At 44.7% G+C, this 20,505-nt stretch overlaps 1 protein-coding gene across 3 annotated transcripts in view; it reads left to right on the forward strand.

The window, feature by feature from the left end:
• G6PD (glucose-6-phosphate dehydrogenase) overlaps window positions 1–20,505 on the forward strand; it is a 92,845-nt gene that overhangs the window by 24,446 nt on the left and 47,894 nt on the right. For 2 of the 3 annotated variants that reach the window (XM_082262902.1, XM_082262903.1), the window contains exon 2: window positions 14,236–14,372. In XM_082262902.1, coding sequence (XP_082119028.1) covers window positions 14,236–14,372 — 137 coding nt within the window. Of the gene's footprint in view, window positions 1–1,900; window positions 2,020–14,235; window positions 14,373–20,505 lie in introns of those variants that run through there. The other variant, XM_082262901.1, reaches the window with a different exon arrangement.

Below are 20,505 nucleotides of genomic sequence, written 5' to 3' on the forward strand. Positions count from 1 at the left end.
ACAATTCAACACATGACATCACTTCTGAAGTTGAATTCTGTGGTATGAGAATTTTCGTATGAAAGTAACCTCTTCACTTTCCATATGAGACTAGCATGCAACAGATCATTCGATAATTTGATCGTGTGTACAAGGCTTCAGTCTGCCCCCAAAATCATCCCAAAGGTGGTCTATCGGGTTGAGGTCAGGACTCTGTGCAGGCCAGTCAAGTTGCTCCACCCATCATGCCTAGTCATGTCTGTGAATGTCAGCAATTTACAATGCCTCATGGGACGTGTAGTTCCGCAACAGCTGGAGGGCCATAGTTTTGACAACCCTGTGCTAAATGAACCACTCGCCTGCTTCTACAGTGCTGATCCCCTGTAGGCCCAAATGCTGCAGCATGTGGCTCACCAGCAAACAAGTGACACCAGAGAAGCATGTGCATGGTTGTTTTTACTCACCTAGGAATCCTGCTGCAGCCAGAGATAATACCCGGAGCTTATAGTTATTGGGGAGCATGTGACCCCCCTCTCACATGACCGAGCTTAGGTCTAGCAGCCAATCACTGGGCCCGAGCACTGGCACATGACTGAGAGTGCTGGCACCACTCCTGAAAGCACCAAACACTAGCAAGTTTAGCACTGGCTGTGATTGAGGAAGGAGTGCTGGCAAGGTGAGTATCAGTTGGTTAGGAGGGTCCCTGACCAACATGGACTAGGTGATGGCATCTCTTTAAAGGAAAATGCCATTTATCTGGCTGTCCCAGGCTTCAATAGTTTATCAAACACTGAACCGGCATAAGGGGAGGTTGGGATGAGTAGCCCACATACATTCCAATCACATGTTGCATGCTTGTCTGAGGTCAGTTCAAGTGCATGTCAAGCCAAAAAACATCTTTTCTAGTTTTGGAAAGAGTGAGGAAGGATTAGATCCTCTGTCTGGTCTTTACTGCTATCCGAGGCTCCATTGGAGTGATTTACTTTTAAGCTGGATACACACTATACAACTTTTGTTGTTAGATTTCCTTTAAATTTACCTTCAACTATGTAGTGCATGGGCCTGCCTGATTGGATACAAGTTGAAAGTGTTTAGATTTGACCTCATATTATATGGTTTTGGTAAATCTAAAGGAAAAAAATCTAAAAACAATTGTATAGTGTGTATGGCCCATTACTTACTCCTATGGTGACAATGCTTTACCAGACAGGAAGTAAGATGAAATCAGCAATTGGAACACAGGAAGTAAGATGAAATCAGCAATTGGAACACAGGAAGTAAGATGAAATCAGCAATTGGAACACAGACAGAAAAAAATTAATAAGGTTCTAACTTTCCTCTGCTAAAAAAAATACAAAAATGTATTTGCCTGTTTTGCTGTTGGAGATTTCTCCTCACTTCCTGTCTGGATAAAAGTTGTCATCAGGACAGGAAGTGAGGATAATTGGTCTCTAACAGAGCCCCATTTAGCAATAAAAACCTGGCAGGGATTCTAACCTATACTCTGTCAAAAACGAAATACAACGGTTTTGGCCAGCCATACACTTTAACTGCTGAAGCCAGAGACAGCCAGTCAGCTAGCATGTTCAGAAGGATTTTTTTTTTTAGACTACTGCTTTCCTTGATTTGGGAATCATTCACAGAATACCATATTGCTCAGTGGAAAAGGGTGACAGGGCAGGGATATAATGAGATATAATGGGCAAGCTGTGGCATGTTGGTACTTGTAGTTCTCTGGTAGCTGGGCGTTGCCTAAACTGGCTCTAATATGCTAATGCCAGGCTTTGCCTTGCAGCTTATTCTGCTCTTGGCTTGCTTTCCACAATCTTGCTCAGTAGAATCATAGGGAAGGGTTAATCTTTACTTTGCGGAACAGACAGGAGTTAAAGGGCACTGACAGGCAGGCGAGCAGCTTGTCATACAGCATACAGCTTGCAGCACTGGGGTTGCATAACAAAGAAGTTACACAAAGGAGCTTACACAATGGATCTATGAAACAATCCGTGGACAGATCACCCTCTCTTATCCAGCACAGGAAGGGTTAGTGGCTGTATCTACCTGCTGATGGTTAGAGAGAGGTGTATAGAGGGTGTGTGTGGGTGGGTGAAGCCGTTTGTTGTATCATGATGACTTTGCTTTACTTCTACGTGTGTGTTTTAGGCTTTTCCTAGGCTGTGTATGTACCTTGGCAGTGTGATTGCCCCTTCAGACAATGCCGGGGCCACACCTGCCACCCTGATCTGCCAGGGCTTGCCTCCTATATCAGCAACAGGCTGTGTGGTTAGGAGGCACGGATACTGCTAATGGATTACCTCCATTTCTGCAAGTCATTGAGGAGGGTCACGTCGGCGCCTCATAATAACTTCTGATAATATTCACACAAAACGCAATAGCTATTAGATAGAATTATGCCGGCCATAAACCTGAAGTGGCAGAGACACTCCCAGATTAGTTATGTTGTTAGGACAGCCTTTTTACCCCAGATGATCCCTTGAAATAATTTTCAGGTCTTCGGGAACCACTGCTGGGAAAATGCCCCTTATTGGTGGTCAGTAGTAGAGATGGGCTCAAGCGTGTTTGGGATCCCAGTCCCAAGTAGAGATGGGCTCAAGCGCGTTTGGGATCCCAGTCCCAACTAGAGATGGGCTCAGGCGCGTTTGGGATCCCAGTCCCAACTAGAGATGGGCTCAGGCGCGTTTGGGATCCCAGTCCCAACTAGAGATGGGCTCAGGCGCGTTTGGGATCCTAGTCCCAACTAGAGATGGGCTCAGGCGCGTTTTGGATCCCGGTCCCAACTAGAGATGGGCTCAGGCGTTTTTGGGATCCCAGTCCCAACTAGAGATGGGCTCAAGCGTGTTTGGGTTTCCAGTCCCAACTAGAGATGGGCTCAGGCGCATTTGGGATCCTAGTCCCAACTAGAGATGGGCTCAGGCGCGTTTGGGATCCTAGTCTCAACTAGAGATGGGCTCAGGCGCGTTTGGGATCCTAGTCCCAACTAGAGATGGGCTCAGGCGCGTTTGGGATCCTAGTCTCAACTAGAGATGGGCTCAGGCGCGTTTGGGATCCTAGTCCCAACTAGAGATGGGCTCAAGCGTGTTTGGGATCCCAGTCCCAAGTAGAGATGGGCTCAAGCGTGTTTGGGATCCCAGTCCCAAGTAGAGATGGGCTCAAGCGTGTTTGGGATCCCAGTCCCAACTAGAGATGGGCTCAGGCGCGTTTGGGATCCCAGTCCCAACTAGAGATGGGCTCAGGCGCGTTTGGGATCCCAGTCCCAACTAGAGATGGGCTCAGGCGCGTTTGGGATCCCGGTCCCAACTAGAGATGGGCTCAGGCGTTTTTGGGATCCCAGTCCCAACTAGAGATGGGCTCAAGCGTGTTTGGGTTTCCAGTCCCTACTAGAGATGGGCTCAGGCGCATTTGGGATCCTAGTCCCAACTAGAGATGGGCTCAGGCGCGTTTGGGATCCTAGTCTCAACTAGAGATGGGCTCAGGCGCGTTTGGAATCCTAGTCCCAACTAGAGATGGGCTCAAGCGTGTTTGGGATCCCAGTCCCAAGTAGAGATGGGCTCAAGCGTGTTTGGGATCCCAGTCCCAAGTAGAGATGGGCTCAAGCGTGTTTGGGATCCCAGTCCCAACTAGAGATGGGCTCAGGCGCGTTTGGGATCCCAGTCCCAACTAGAGATGGGCTCAGGCGCGTTTGGGATCCCAGTCCCAACTAGAGATGGGCTCAGGCGCGTTTGGGATCCCAGTCCCAACTAGAGATGGGCTCAGGCGCGTTTGGGATCCTAGTCCCAACTAGAGATGGTCTCAGGCGCGTTTGGGATCCTGGTCCCAACTAGAGATGGGCTCAGGCGTTTTTGGGATCCCGATCCCAACTAGAGATGGGCTCAAGCGTGTTTGGGTTTCCAGTCCCAACTAGAGATGGGCTCAGGCGCATTTGGGATCCTAGTCTCAACTAGAGATGGGCTCAGGCGCGTTTGGGATCCTAGTCCCAACTAGAGATGGGCTCAGGCGCGTTCGGGATCCTAGTCCCAACTAGAGATGGGCTCAGGCACGTTTGGGATCCTAGTCCCAACTAGAGATGAGCTCAGGCGCGTTTGGGATCCTAGTCCCAACTAGAGATGGGCTCAGGCGCGTCTGGGATCCTAGTCCCAACTAGAGATGGGCTCAGGCGCGTCTGGGATCCTAGTCCCAACTAGAGAGGGGCTCAGGCACGTCTGGGATCCTAGTCCCAACTAGAGATGGGCTCAGGCGCGTCTGGGATCCTAGTCTCAACTAGAGATGGGCTCAGGCGCCTTTGGGATCCTAGTCCCAACTAGAGATGGGCTCAGGCATGTTTGGGAACCTAGTCCCAACTAGAGATGGGCTCAGGCACGTTTGGGATCCTACTAGTCCCAACTAGAGATGGGCTCAGGCGTGTTTGGGATCCTAGTCCCAACTAGAGATGGGCTCAGGCGCGTTTGGGATCCTAGTCCCAACTAGAGATGGGCTCAGGCGCGTTTAGGATCCTAGTCCCAACTAGAGATGGGCTCAGGCGGGGTTGGGATCCCAGTCCCAACTAGAGATGGGCTCAGGCGTGGTTGGGATCCCAGTCCCAACTAGAGATGGGCTCAGTCGTGGTTGGGATCCCAGTCCCAACTAGAGATGGGCTCAGGCGTGGTTGGGATCCTAGTCCCAACTAGAGATGGGCTCAGGCGTGGTTGGGATCCTAGTCCCAACTAGAGATGGGCTCAGGCGTGGTTGGGATCCTAGTCCCAACTAGAGATGGGCTCAGGCGTGGTTGGGATCCTAGTCCCAACTAGAGATGGGCTCAGGCGTGGTTGGGATCCTAGTCCCAACTAGAGATGGGCTCAGGCGTGGTTGGGATCCTAGTCCCAACTAGAGATGGGCTCAGGCGTGGTTGGGATCCTAGTCCCAACTAGAGATGGGCTCAGGCGTGGTTGGGATCCTAGTCCCAACTAGAGATGGGCTCAGGCGTGGTTGGGATCCTAGTCCCTACTAGAGATGGGCTCAGGCGTGTTCGGGATCCTAGTCCCCAACCCACCTGCCCGATCCTGGTGGCCCAAGCCCATCTCTAATCAGTAGGAAGAAGTCCCCCCTTACAGTCAGCTAAAAAGATCATTAGTGTCAATGCTACTGGTTCTTCTAAGTGGAAATATGGAAGCACCATCAAATGAGAGGTCAATCAGCCACAGATCAAGGAACCCCTAGCAACCTCTGGAGGAATCCTAGTTTAGGATGGCTGAGTTAAAGCAGTAGTAAACCGCACCAAATATTATTTTTTTTTTTTAAACCCTGCAAGGTAAAGGCATAATGTGCTAGCATGCATTCCATGCTAGCACATTATGCAAGAATTACCTTAAAAGGAAGCCCTTCAGCGCCACGCTGTCACTCCTGACAGGCGCTTCTATCTTCACCAGGTCTTCCTTCCGGGTCCGTGTCATCCGGCCGTCTGATTGGTCTCGCCATGATGACAAAGCTCACAGCAGGGGGTCCGGTGCATCCCGTTCTCCATTTAAGGTGCAAATCGGGTCTGAATTTTTGGCTGAATTAAGACCTGAAACGGAGCCAAAGACACACAGGACCCTTTTCCAGTGCAGACCGCGGCCACCCCGGAGCTGTGTGGACCCGGCCTTATACTTTTTCTCCAGGTGTGTTTACCCGGTTTCATGGCATCACCGGTCCTCTCCTTGTTCCATTCACATATAGGCATATCGGATCGCGGGCAGAATTGCAGCAAACCATTGCAAGTTGCGGGACGCCCGTGCGATTCCTGTGACTTGCAATGGCACCCCCAAACACAACGTGATTTTGCAGCGATTGTCGCCCAATTCTGTTTGCGCAATTTACCGCAGAATATCCAAAGAGTGACCGCATCTGATTGGATGCAGTCACTGTTTGGCCAACTATTTTGCACCTGGCTCCTTGACTTTTGTCAAGCCAGGTTTTGCCAACAGGGCCACACACGGCTAGAATTTCAGCTGATTCAGCAGGAATCAGATGAAATTCGGACCGTCTATGGCAGCCTTTACCCACGCTTGATAATGATTTTTTTTTTAATTTACAGTGCTGTAACTACAGACCCGGTTCACACTAGATGCTGCACCAATTCGCACCACATCAAAATCGCATATTTGTTCATTCAAGCTGATTGTGAAGTGTATGTTAAGTTAAGGACACCCCGCAAACAGTTTTCAGAATGGGATTGCATGGGTGTGAACAGCCATGCGATCCCATTCTGGTGTGGACAAAAAAGGTCCTGCACGAGTTTGGTCCAAATGCGCTGTTTGTATGGCTGAATTCGCATCGCAGAGACATCGCATTTGATCTGCACAGCAAAACGGTGCGAATCACATGCGATGTCTGCCATTGCACTAGTGTGAACCGGCCCCTTAACGTCTATGCTATGCGGACAATTTAAATGCCTTGCTTCAACCACTAGGCAGTCATTAGGCTAGGCTAGAGCTATGCTGGAGATTTTTAGTAGCTAAGTCGCACCATTAAAATTGGTAGCAATGAATGGCCAGGAGTAGAGATTGATGGCTAAATAGAAGGAACAAATGGCTTTCAATAGAATATTTAACACAAGTAATGTAGCACAGCATAATCTGACGGATCTCACAGTGCTCTAATCATCACCAATTAACTTTTATATGCAACTTGTGAAGCTTACTGATTGGGATCATCTGCTTAGCAATCAATCGCTTCTCCTGGTGAGTAATCGCAAGCACTGTTGAGCGACGAACGTTCTCCTGTGTAGCTGTGCCCTATTGAGGTGACTGGCCCTCGGCAGGTTATGATTGGCTTTGTGTAGTTAATGCTTACTGGTGGGATAGCTGAGATGGGTTCTGACGAGGATCTAAACATGCTTGGGCTCATCTCTAGGCTTTCATCTCTCAGTAGGGCCGGGGTCACACATATGAGAATTGGATGTCGGTTTCCCTGCATCCAAGTCGCATGACAGGAGAGTGTGACCGACTTTCAATGGAGCCGCTTCACACAGCTCTGGGGCGACCGCAGTCTGCATTTAACCACTTTAATGCTGGCCATACACTAGCCGAAAGATCGTTGGAAAATCTGTCATTTGGTCCGATCGTTCGTTTTTTGGTCCAGTTAATGGGCACAAATAGAAAATCGTTTTTAACTTTTCAGAGCCGAAAAATCGAAGTAACAGTTTTGAAAATCCGCCGACTGAAACGATAAATTGAATGGTCAATGTGTTTCTCGGCTGACCTGTTTGCACTAGGCATATGTGACAAACTGAACGAAAAATTGATTCATTTATGTCCATTGAACGATTTATCATTCGAAATTCGGTCATTACATGATGGCACGATCGTCTGCTCTCACTGCCGATTTTTTAGTTTTTTGAAAATTAGTTTGCCCGATAGTCCGGCTAGTGTATGGCCAGCTTAATGTCGGCCATACACTATATGAAAAATCGGGTGAAATTCGGTCATTTGGACAGTTCTTTTGTTTTTTGGCCAGTTAATGGGCACGAATCAGTAATCGGTTGTGACGTTTTTGAGCTGAAAAAACGAAGGACAAGTTTAGAACTTTTCTACCAAACGAATGATAAATTGGAAGGTTCATGTATTTCTTGTCCAAACTGTTTGCACTAGGAATATGTGAAAGAAAATGAACAAAAAACTGATTATTTATGTCCATTGAAGGATTTATTGGTCAATACATGATGGAACAATTGTTTGCTCTCACGGTGTGTTTGTTTTTTGAAAATTAGTTTGAACGATTGTTCGTATAGTTTTTTTTTTTTTTCTTTTTTTTTTTAATCTAGAAAATTACTTAGAAGTAGAACCCCCCCAAACATATTATATATATATATATAAAGTGTATGTATATATAGAGAGAGTCTGTGTGTGTGTGTGTGTATATATATGTGTGTATATATATATATATATATATATATATATATATATATATATATATATATATATATATATATATATATATAATTTTTTTTTAGCAGAGACCCTAGAGAATAAAATGGGAGATCGTTGCAATATTTTTTATCACACCGTATTTGCTTACAAACGCAATTTTTTGGGAAAAATACACTTTTTTTAAGAAAACAGTAAAGTTAGCTGAGTAAATAGCCAACATGTCATGCTTCAAAATTGCGCACACTCGTGGAATGGCTACAAGCATTAGTACTTAAAAATCCCCATAGGCGATACATTAAACATTTTCTACAGGTTACCAGTTTAGAGTTACAGAGGCAGGGCGCTTAAATTTTTTTTTTTTTTTTAGTAAATTATTGTTATTAATTTTGCAAAAAACTTGAGTACAGAAATAAAGGGGAAAAAAAACACAGAACTAGGAAGGACAACAATGCAACCCCCCCCCCCCCCCCAACCGAATCTCTTTAATTTAAAAAAAAGAAATGTTTCCTGTTTATTTTATGTTTTTTCATTTTACACTGTCCTTTTTTAAAAAAAAAAAAAAAAATGTTTTGATCACTTTTATTACTATTACAAGGAATGTAAACATCCCTTGTAATAGAATTAAGCATGACAGGATCTCTTTATTGTGAGATCTGGGGTCAAAAAAGACCTCACATCTCACATCTACACTAAAAAAGAAATAAAAAGTATTTTTTTTTCCTTTCATAATGGAAAAAAAAATGGGCTATTTAAAACTGTTGCTAGGAAGCGACAATTGACGTCGCTCCAGTCCTCCAAGGCCATAGAGTGGAGTGGGGGCCATCTTGCCCTCACTCATCTTCCTGCCTGAGAGGAGAGCGCACCGGATCGTTTTCCTTGCTACCGACGGTAAGCGGGGGAAAACGACCAGGAAGCGATAGAAGGGCAATAAAGTTGAATCCGCCGCTGTGACCACGCTTATGTTAAAGCGTACCACCCGCCGTTAAAAAAAATACAGAGGTTATGGCAGCTAACGTCAAAGTACCGACATAAATACACTGTGGGCGGTCCGTAAGGTGTTACTTAAGCTTACTGGTGGGATAGCTGAGATGGGTTCGGACGAGGATCTATACATGCTTGGGCTCATCCCTAGGCTTTCATCTCTCAGTAGGGCCGGGGTCACACATATGAGAATTGGATGCGGTTTCCCTGCATCCAAGTCCCATGACAGGAAAGTGTGACCGACTCTCAAAGGTGGCGGTTCACACAGCTCTGGGGCGACCGCAGTCTCCATTTAGAAAAGGGTCCTGTGCGTCTTTGGTTCCATTTTCCGGTGCAAATCCAGCCAAAAACTCAGACCTGAATCAGTGAACAGGGGACACACCTGACTCCCATGCCGCAGCATACATGAACCTGGCCTAAGGCTGGCCATACACTATACAATTTTCTTGTTCAACTTTCCTTTAGATTTACCAAAACCATATAATATAAGGTCAAACCTAAACACTTTCAATTTGTATGCAATCAGACAAGCCCTTGCACTACATAGTTGAAGGTAAATCTAAAGGAAATTGAATAAGAAAATTGTATAGTGTATGGCCAGCCTTAGGCTCTATTCACACCAATGCATTTTTTCAGGCTTATTGCAGAAACGCAGGACATTATGTTTAACACGGGTTCCTATAGATCACATTCGCATAAATGTATTTTTGTGCCTCTGAGTTTTTGGAAAGTGTCAGGATCTCTTTTAAACCCAAAACGGTGCTTTTTTTTTTTTTTTTTTTTGGTCCAATAGACTTCAATGAGAAGATGCAGAGAAGCATGTAGTGAACCACAATTTGCATTTTTAAATTTGCCCAAAAAAAACAAAAAAAAAAAACAAACTCAAATCGCAGCAAAATTGCAGTAAAAAGCACTGCAGAAATGCTCAAAAGCAAACTGCATAGGTATGAATGGAGTCTATTACTCTGGCCTTAAGGCTTCATTCACACCTGAGCGTATCGTTTTCAGGTGTTTTTTCTGTGTTTTTTCAGGTGTTTGGAAGCAGGCATTGACAACTAACAAAAACGCCTGTAATCTGCCAAAAAAGAAGCTCCTGTACTTTTTTGAGCTTCAGGCGTTTTGCTTCAGGCGACAAAACGCTCAGATGTGAACAGGGGCCATTGAAATGAATGGGATTTTGCTTGTTGAGCATTTTAAGACTTCAGTGATGAGCGTTTTTGTGCTGAAATATGCTCAGGTGTGAACAGGGCCTAAGGCTTCATTCACACTGGAGCGTATCGTTTTTATGGGCTTTTGTTTAGGCGTTTTTTGAAAGGGTTTGAAGACAGGCATTGACATCAAACAAAAACGCTTGTAATCTGATAAAAAAGAAGGCTGCATTCACACCTGAGGCGTTTTTTGGGGTGTTTTTTGCAGGCGTTTTGATTTATGTAAAAAACATGGGTGTGTTAAAAGGGGTGGAGACCATCTGTGTGTTTGAAAAACGTGCGTGAAACGCAGATAACGGCGTTTTTAAGCATTCCTATGGGACCAGAACAGCTCTTGATCAGCCTAAAAGAAGCTCCTGTATTTTTTTGAGCTACAGGCGTTTTCCTTCAGGTGACAAAACGCTCAGATGTGAACAGGGGCCATAGAAATGAATGGGATTTTGCTTGTTGGGTGTTTTGAGACTTCAGAGATGAGCGTTTTACGATCTGAAATACGCTCAGGTGTGAAAAGGGCCTAAGTGTCGGTTCACATTTGTGTGATCACAGAGATGGCATGTAATTCGGAGCGCACTGCTCCTAAAATTACATGTGATCTCTGTGCGGTGCAAATTTAGCCAAACAGTTTGTATGGCTGAATTCGCACCGTAATCGCAATGAAACACGCACAGGACCCTTTTTTTGGTCCGCAGCAGAATTGGATGGCATGACACTAGTGCGATCCGATTCTGTGCGAACTTTCAGATCGCACTGCAATATGCGATCTGATCTGGGGATGTCGTTAACTTTTGACACCCCCAGCGTATAGCATATGGCAGTGTGAACTGCCAGGGGTGCGGATGCGATGCGGGAACGCACTGTATATTCGCAGCGTTCCCGCATCGCAGAAATGGGAACCGGGACTAAAGTTGCATTAAACACCAAAACAAACATTTATTATATTGCAGCTGACCAATTCTTAGATGTGATGGCTGCGCTAGTTTTCTTTTTTTTTTTTTTTTTTTTTTTTTTTAGGCTTTCTTTCTTTTTTGTCATCTGGTTGTCCAGCCAGTTATGGGCCATACACACTATAAGATTTTCTGAAGACTTTTTCCTTTAGATTTACCAAAACCATATAATATGAGGTCAGACCTAAACACTTTCAATTCGTATGCAATCTGGCAGGCCCTTGCACTACATAGAAAAAGTAAATCTGAAGGAAATCTAACCACAAAAGTTGGATAGTGTGTATCCAGCTTAAGTCTGTTGTTTTTTTTTTTTTTTTTTTTTGTTAAAAAGAACGAGCTCTCTTGCAGTTACAAGGGGGGAGACAAACCATTTGCCACTGGCAGGGGTGCTTACAACAATCAGCAATCCATCATCCAAAAATGGAAAGAGTATGGCACAACTGCAAACCTACCAAGACATAGCCGTCCACCTAAACTGACAGGCGGGGCAAGGGGAGCATTAATCAGAGAAGCAGCCAAGAGGCCCATGGTAACTCTGGAGGAGCTGTAGAGATCCAAGGCCTCGGGGTTGAGAATCTGTCCACAGGACAACTATTAGTCGTGCACTCCACAAATCTGCCCTTTATGGAAGAGTGGCAAGAAGAAAGCCATAATAAGTCCTGTTTGAAATTTGCGATAAGCCATGTGGGGGACACAGCAAACATGTGGAAGAAGGTGCTCTGGTCAAATGAGACCAAAATTAATCTTTTTGGCCTAAAAGCAAATCGCTATGTGTGGTGGAAAACTATAACTCTGCACATCACCCTGAACACACCATCCCCACCGTGAAACATGGTGGTGGCAGTATCATGTTGTGGGGATGCTTTTCTTCAGTAGGGACAGGGAAGCTGGTCAGAGTTGATGGGAAGATGAATGGAGTCAAATACAGGGCAATCTTAAGCCTCGTACACACGCAACGAATTTCCGCCGACCGGTTGTCCATCTTTTGTCCAGAGTTGTGTTTTGTTGGTTGGAATGTGCCTAGACTGCACACGAATTTTCCCGCACGACAAAATTCTCCTTCAGAAGTGATGTCATGTGTTGGTTTGCTTTCTTTGTGTTCTTTCTTCTCTGAGCATGCCCAGACTTGCTCATAAGATTTTTCCCTGTCAATCTGTACTGACTGCACGAAAATCGGCCGTGTTTTGACGGAGGACAAAAATGTTTTATAGCCTGCACACCAGAATTTTTTCGGCCGAAAAGTCGGTGTCGGTTCTCGGAAGCATCATACTAACAAGTCGAAAATCGACAGATCGGTCGTCGGACGAAAATTCCCGGCCGAATTTCGACTCGTGTGTACGAGGCTTAAGAAGAAAACCTGTTAATAGTCTGCAAAAGACTTGAGACTGGGGCAGAGGTTCACCTTCCAGCAGGACAACAACCCTAAACATACAGCCAGAGCTACAGTGGAATGGTTTAGATCAAAGCATATTCATGTGTTAGAATGTCCCTGTCAAAGTCCAGACCTAAATCCAATTGAGAATCTGTGGCAAGACCTGAAAATTGCTGTTCAGACGTTCTCCATCCAATCTGACAGAGCTTGAGCTATTTTGCAAAGAAGAATGGGGAAACATGTCACTGTCTAGATGTGTAAATCTGGTAGAGACATCCCAAAAAGGCTTGCAGCTGTAATTGCAGGGATAGGTGGTTCTACAAAGTATTGACTCAGGGGGGTGAATACAAATGCACGCCACACTTTTTAGATATTTATTTGTAAAAAATTCTGAAAGCCATTTATCACTTTGTGTTGGTCTATCACATAAAATCCCAATAAAATACATTTACGTTTTTGGTTGTAGCATGACAAAATGTGGAAAATTTTTAAGGGGGATAAATACTTTTTCAAGGCACTGTACTTTCCTATCTATTTACTATTGCTAGCAGTATAAGGATTAAAAAATTAATTATTGATGATTGATAGAGTTTAGTACCACTTTAATATGGATTGTACAAATAAACTGCGATTCTTATGGACAATTTAACAAATGAGACCTGACTTGGTTAATATTTTACAGCTGTATATAAGATAGGAGTATGGGGGCCACGTGACCCAAAGGCACCTGTTTACCTTGCATTCCATACCAAGTACTGCAATCCATAGGAACCAATCCGTTTTCAACATATTGTAATCGGAAGAGTTCTGATTGGGTGTGTCATGTGGCCTTTGCTATTTGATAGGTTTAAACATAAACCAAGCCCACGCGTTCAGTATTTCAGATAAATAACCCTTGTTGCAAAAAGCAAATTGACTCTACAGATGCCCCCATTCCCGCTCTTGAGCAGCAAGTGAGGCCGCACCAATAAATACACATCCCGTGTTCACCACTCAAAGTAATTGGAAATTTTACAGTCCAGTTGCAGAGCATAATGCATTGTAACCCTAATGACTTTGTTGGATGTGAAGGGAATAGTCTCTGGGAGGGGTACAATTCAGTGCTTATCATTAGGATTTGTGATTGTCCCATACTGCTTTGTTATTGACTATAAGGGTTCAATCAAAGTGACACTAAACTGTTTAAAGAAAAAATCGCATGGTTGACCTGGATGGTCCTTTTTTTAAGCCAATTCTGTATTCTTACATTTAAAAAAGTTCCTTCCATTCCCTCAGCCTTCCCCAAATCTCGAAAATGTTCTCTTTGTATGTGTATCTGTGATCCAACATCTTGTTAGAGGTTGGCTACGTTCGTTCTCCATGGTTCTACTGTAGGTAGGAACATAGCCACCTTCTCCTGTTTACTCCTGAGATAGACTGTGGGCAGCGCCAGGACAAGATCATCCAGCGCCCAGGACAAAGATGCTAAACGGCGCCCCCTTCCCCCATTCATGGTGTGCAACTTTAGAGGGTCCTACGTTCAGTAAACCATTGTGCCCAGGGGCAACCGTCCCGGCCCTTACTCTGGGATTTGTAGTGTACATAAAGTGGTGCATGGATGGGACTGTTACAAGGAGGCAGAAAACCCAGTAAGGAACAATTTACAGGGCCGTCAAGTAGTGGATGTATGGATTTTTATTCTTTTGGAGAATACCAATATCATTTAGTGTCACTTTAAAACGTGTTCCTTAGAGCTTGCATAATCTGCCATCCAAATGTTTCTTTATGTGTATAAGAGTTCATGATTGTGTGATTGGTGACATTTCTCGCCCTACTTGGATGTCCATCACCTCTCCTTTTCCCCCCTACAGAGCCCAAGATGAGTGCAGCCCAGGAGCATGTGCACCTCAGCAGGTCGGAGGTGTGCGGTATAATGAGGGAAGAGCTGTACAGTGAAGATGATTTCCAACAGACACAGACCCACATCTTCATTGTGATTGGTGCTTCGGTAAGTCACCCTTATGTTTTCTGCTGCAACACTAAATCCCAGCCCTGGGCGCCATCCTCAAATGATGGTACTGAGTACTGTATGAGTGCTGGTAATCCCAGCCTTGGGCACCATCCTCTAATGATGGTACTGAGTACTGTATGAGTACTGGTAATCCCAGCCTTGGGCACCATCCTCTAATGATCGTACTGAGTATTTTATGAGTGCTGGTAATCCGAGTCCTGGGCACCATCCTTTTAATAATGGTACTGAGTACTGTATGAGTAGTGGTAATCCCAGCCCTGGGCATCATCCTCTAATGTTGGTACTGAGAACTTTGAGAGCACTGGTAATCCCAGCCCTGGGCACCATCCTCCTAATTATGGTACTGAGTACTGTATGAGTACTGGTAATCCCAGCCCTGGGTACCATCCTCTAATGATAGTACTGAGTATTTTATGAGCACTAGCAATCCCAGCCCTGGGCACCATCCTTTAATGATGGTACTGAGTACTGTGTGAGTAGTGGTAATCCCAGCCTTGGGCACCATCCTCTAATGATGGTACTGAGTATTTTATGAGTGCTGGTAATCCCAGCCCTGGGCACCATCCTTTTAATAATGGTACTGAGTACTGTATGAGTAGTGGTAATCCCAGCCCCGGGCACCATCCTCTAATGATCGTACTGAGTATTTTATGAGTGTTGGTAATCCCAGCCCTGGGCACCATCCTTTTAATAATGGTACTGAGTACTGTATGAGTACTGGTAATCCCAGCCTTGGGCACCATCCTCTAATGATAGTACTGAGTATTGTATGAGCACTAGCAATCCCAGCCCTGGGCACCATCCTTTAATGATGGTACTGAGTACTGTGTGAGTAGTGGTAATCCCAGCCTTGGGCACCATCCTCTAATGATGGTACTGAGTTCTCTATGAGTACTGGTAATCCCAGCCCTGGGCACCATCCTCTAATGATCGTACTGAGTATTTTATGAGTGCTGGTAATCCCAGCCCTGGGCACCATCCTTTTAATAATGGTACTCAGTACTGTATGAGTACTGGTAATCTCAACCCTGGGCACCATCCTTTAATGATGGTACTTAGTACTGGTAATCCCAGCCCTGGGCACCATCCTCTAATGATGGTACTGAGTACTGTATGAGTACTGGTAATCCCAGCTCTGAGCACTGTCCTCTTATGATGGTACTGAGTTCTGTATGAGTACTGGTAATTCCAGCCCTGGGCAGCATATTCTAATGATGGTACTGAGTACTGTATAAGTACTGGTAATCCCAGCCCTGGGCAGCATCCTTTTTAATGATGGTACTGAGTACTGGTAATCCCAGCCTTGAGCACCATCCTCTAATGATGGTACTGAGTACTGTATGAGTACTGGTAATCCCAGCCCTGGGCACCATCCTTTTTAATGATGGTACTGAGTACTGGTAATCCCAGCCTTGAGCACCATCCTCTAATGATGTTCTCTCCGGGATGAATGAAACAAAAGTTTTAACTAACATGGCACCACCCACAAAAAGCACCCATCATTAGAGGATGGCGCCCAGGACTGGGATTACCAGTACTCATACTGGGCACCATCCTCTAATGATGGGTGCAATTTGTGGGTGGTGCCGTGTTAGGTAAAACGTTTGTTTCATTCATCCTGGAGAGAACTGTAAGCACTGAACTTCCGATATTGAAATGTATAGCTTCAGTTTTAGTACAGTAAGGATAGCAGGTCGCTCTCTCACCACATTGTCCATTCCTAAAATGTTTTGTATTCTTTTCACAGAAGACAAAGCCATTCTGTGATTGGACGAGGGGAGCATGTGGTGTTTATCCGCCCCTCTTCTCCTGTCCCATCCATTCACCGAAGACTTGTATTCAGTGAAAGGATTACAAGATGTTTTAGGAGTGGATGAGGTGTAGACCAAGTGACCCACTTTCCTCACTATACGATCTCTGGAACTTTAGGTTTCAGCACCGCAAGTTTACATTACTCTCCAGGATGAATAAAAGCAAGAGTTTTTACCAACGCAGGACCACCTACATATTGCACATCGATCTTTAGAGCAGATTTATTTTTACGAAGCAAATGTCTCAAAGTTACCAAAATTAGGCATTCAAGTTGTTTAAAAAAAAAAAATGTATTGTTTATTTAAGTCCAATATTTGGTTTACAAATACATTTTTTTGGCCCTGTTCACACCTGACGTTTTTCAGCTCGTTAAACGCTCATCTCTGAAGTCTCAAAATGCCCAACAAGCAAAATCCCATTAATTTCATATGGTCCCTGTTCACATATGAGCGTTTTGTCGCCTGCAGCAAAACGCCTGAAGCTCAAAAAAGTACACGAGCTTCTTTTTTGGCAGATTACAGGCGTTTTTGTTGGATGTCAATGCCTGCCTCCAAACCCTTTCAACAAACGCCTGAAAAAACACCTGAAAACGATAACGCTCAGGACTGAATGGAGCCTTAATGTACAACAAAGGATTTCCAAAGCATAGAGGGTTAGCTAAAGAGACAGCAGAGCAGCTTCAGATTGCAGCACACTTTAAGGCTACATTCACATCTTGGCGTTGCTATTACAGGCGTTTTTATGGGCGTTTTTGCAGGCGTTTTTTGTGCAGGCGTTTTTAGATTGAATAGAGACCAATGGAAAACGCCTGTAATCTGCCCAAAAAGAAGCTCATGTACTTTTTTGAGCGTTGGGCGTTTTGCTCATGGCGTCAAAACGCTCAGATGTGAACAGGGGCCATTGAAATGAATAGGATTTGTCTTGTTGATGAGTCCTTGTTTTCAGGTGAGCGATGAGTCCTTGTTTTCAGGTCCTGTTTGGAATGATTTTCATAATAGAGTTTACTTTGCAATGTGAATGTTTACCAAGTTTACTAAATAAGATGAAGGTGTGTTGAATTTAGCCATCAGCCATATAAGTTTTTGTGTGATATTCAAGGCATTTTTAAAAAAAAATAACAAACATGTCATACTCGCCTGCTCTGTGCAACGGTTTTGCACAAAGCAGCCCACATCTTCATCTCCCCAGGTCCCCCGCCGGCGCTCCTGGCCCCTCCCTACTGTCAAGTGCCCCCACAGCAAGCAGCTTGCAATGGGGGCACTTAAGCGGGCACGCTCCTGAGCCTCTGCTCGGCGTGTCCTCTCTCTCCTCATTAGCTCACTCGCTGTGATTGACGGCCTGTGGCTCCTGCTGCTCTTTAAGCTAATGAGGAGGGAGATGCTCTGGTGCACTTCACTGGATCGCGATGGAGCTCAGGTAAGTATTGAGGGGAGGGGGGGAGGCTGCTGCACACAGAAGGGTTTTTTTACCTTCTTCTATGGAATGCATGAAGGTAAAAATTATTCAGCATTTAGAACCACATTAAATAATTTCCACCATATATAATGGGGTATTAAACCCCTCACCCACTAATACCTTCACCTTATTTTGCGAGCCCTAACACTGTGTTGGATGGTTTGTGATCTAAACACTCAACTCCAGCAGGAATCGGACAAACTCTAACCTTGCATTGACAACCCCCCCCCCCCCCCACACTGCAAGGTTTAAAGCTTGTGTAGCCTAGGGGTGCAGGGATAAGCTGTAATACCCAGGCTTCATTCACATGGTTGTACTACAGCGTAGTAATTCAAATAAGAATAATGGCAATGGACAACAAAGCTATTTAACTTGTAGGACGAGACTTCACTTATAGGTATGTATTGTATAAAGTAGGACTTTATCTAGAACAACTTGATAAAAAATAATGTTCTTTTAGCAAGGATCATTTATTCTGCATTAATAATTATGCTCCCAAAATGAGTGTGTGCTGTAAATTGCTTCCAGCATTGTTCCAGTTTCTTCTTGCTTGAGGCTGCCATTTTACTGAAGCCCAGAGCCCCTGAGCAGCACTAAATCTTTAGGCTGTCAGCAGATCGGCCTCTAGAGGCTCTGATTTTTGGCAAAGTGCCAAAAAATAGACAGCAACTGAGCATGTGCAGAGCAGGGTGAGATAGTGTTATTCAAGTGGATTTTAAACGGTATAGGCACTTATTTTTCAGGTTTTACGTAGCTATACCTGCAAAAGGGACCAGTGTGAAGTGATCTTACAGGACTAACACAATGAGAAAAGCGGAAGTAAAATACAGCTTTCTGAGCGATCATCCAATAATCTGATCATTAGTAAGCAGCTTTCAAGAGCTGATCACACCAGTTCATGAGAAACGATCAGAAGGGACAAGCACGAAAATGTTTCTCGTACGATAACAGAACAAATTATGAACAATAATTATTTTCATTCAATCAGTAGAGTATTTGTCCGTAAAAAAATGAGTGAACAAGACCATGCATGCTCAGAAACGAAAGAATACAATACATCATTGCGGGAAGCTGTATTCTGTTGAAGGCAAGACAACATGCCTTCCAACACGGTCTTACAAGAATTTTTGTAACTCTAGTAACCTATTGGTTTTCGAGATGAATCTAGCATGCAAAAAAAAAAAAAAACAGATGGTCATTCGTCCGATATTCTCACTGTATGTATGAGGCATGAGGCTGGGTACACCCAGGAGCCAGGTTCAGAACTACACCCAAGTGCAATCACACTTGGTCAAACATGGTGGGGCCACACTTGGTGGGGCACTGAAGGTCTGTATTGTTCTCCTAAAACTGGAGTAAAAAATGTGATGTCTCCAGGAGTAACTAGCCCAGTATTGGCGTTTTTATGTTCTAATGGTGGTAAATTCACTGATGAAATCTGATCATTATGGGCAACAGCTTCCAATTCTTATTTCAGGTTTTAGACATCTCATCTTGAATGCTCTGCTAAAAATAAAAAAACTGGAGTTTGCTCAGAAATAGCTCACACTCCCCAAACGAGAAGAAGGGAACAAGTCAAAGGTCATGTAAGCTTGGATGGTTTTTGCAAGGCAATGAGGTCCCCCCCAGTGCAGGTCACCAGCATTGTAACATAGAACTGCTGAATTGTGTCATTTTGTGTGCACATTGTGTGTAACACAATAGAGGAAGACAACCCCTTGCTTAATTACCATTAGGCAACCAAGTTGGTTTGCTGAGAAACCTCTAATTTACAGCATGATTTCTACATGATATCCTGTTGATTGCTCTAAGAACATGACCTAACACAGCCATCAATGTGTACTACATATAGGTGGCATAGTGCTTGGCATTCTTGCCTATAAGCAATTGGGTAGTGGTTTTGAATTCCAACGCTGTTTTCAGCATGGAGCCTGTGTGCTTTCCACTTGTTTGAGTTGACTTCATCCAAGCAGTCCAGACTTCTGCCTGTCCTAAGACCTATAGGTCCAGGTAGTCTAGACTTCTGCCTGTCCTAAAACCTATAGGTCCAGGCAGTCCAGACTTCTGCCTGTCCTAAAACCTATAGGTCCAGGCAGTCCAGACTTCTGCCTGTCTTAAAACCTATAGGTCCAGGCAGTCCAGATTTCTGCCTGCCCTAAAACCTATAGGTCCAGGCAGTCCAGACTTCTGCCTGTCCTAAGACCTATAGGTTCAGGCAGTCCAGACTTCTGCCTGTCCTAAGACCTATAGGTCCAGGCAGTCCAGATTTCTGCCTGCCCTAAAACCTATAGGTCCAGGCAGTCCAGACTTCTGCCTGCCCTAAAACCTATAGGTCCAGGCAGTCCAGACTTCTGCCTGCCCTAAAACCTATAGGTCCAGGCAGTCCAGACTTCTGCCTGTCCTAAAACCTATAGGTAGGTTATTTGGCTTCCATACCAAACTAGTAGCTGAATATGTGCATGTGTTTAACTGTAGTAGCCAAAGAACCCATTGGGCAAAGGTTTGGGAATAAAAAATGACAAGCACTGGTTAAGGGAGTCTTTGGACTCCTAACAAGTGCACGATCACCTCTCTGCCATGTTAGTAACCGAGGAACGCACTGCTTCTTTACAGTGGGATGCAGACTCTCCCAAAATGGCTGATGAGCCGAGCCCACAGTCATGACCATTTGATGTCCACTTTGTTGTCCTGAGGGTTATTCCTTGACAGTTCAGTGCCCTGTTTGATACAGCCTTGGGGAATGTACTGTTTTAGTTAAAAAAAGCCTTCCCCCCCAGAATGGCCACCAAAGACCACACTAAGAGTAGCAGAAAGTATTTTCCTAGTGAAAGCAAATCATGTA

Source organism: Pelophylax lessonae (assembly GCF_965119305.1).
Source record: "Pelophylax lessonae genome assembly, chromosome: 7".
NCBI classification, from domain to species: Eukaryota; Metazoa; Chordata; class Amphibia; order Anura; family Ranidae; genus Pelophylax; species Pelophylax lessonae.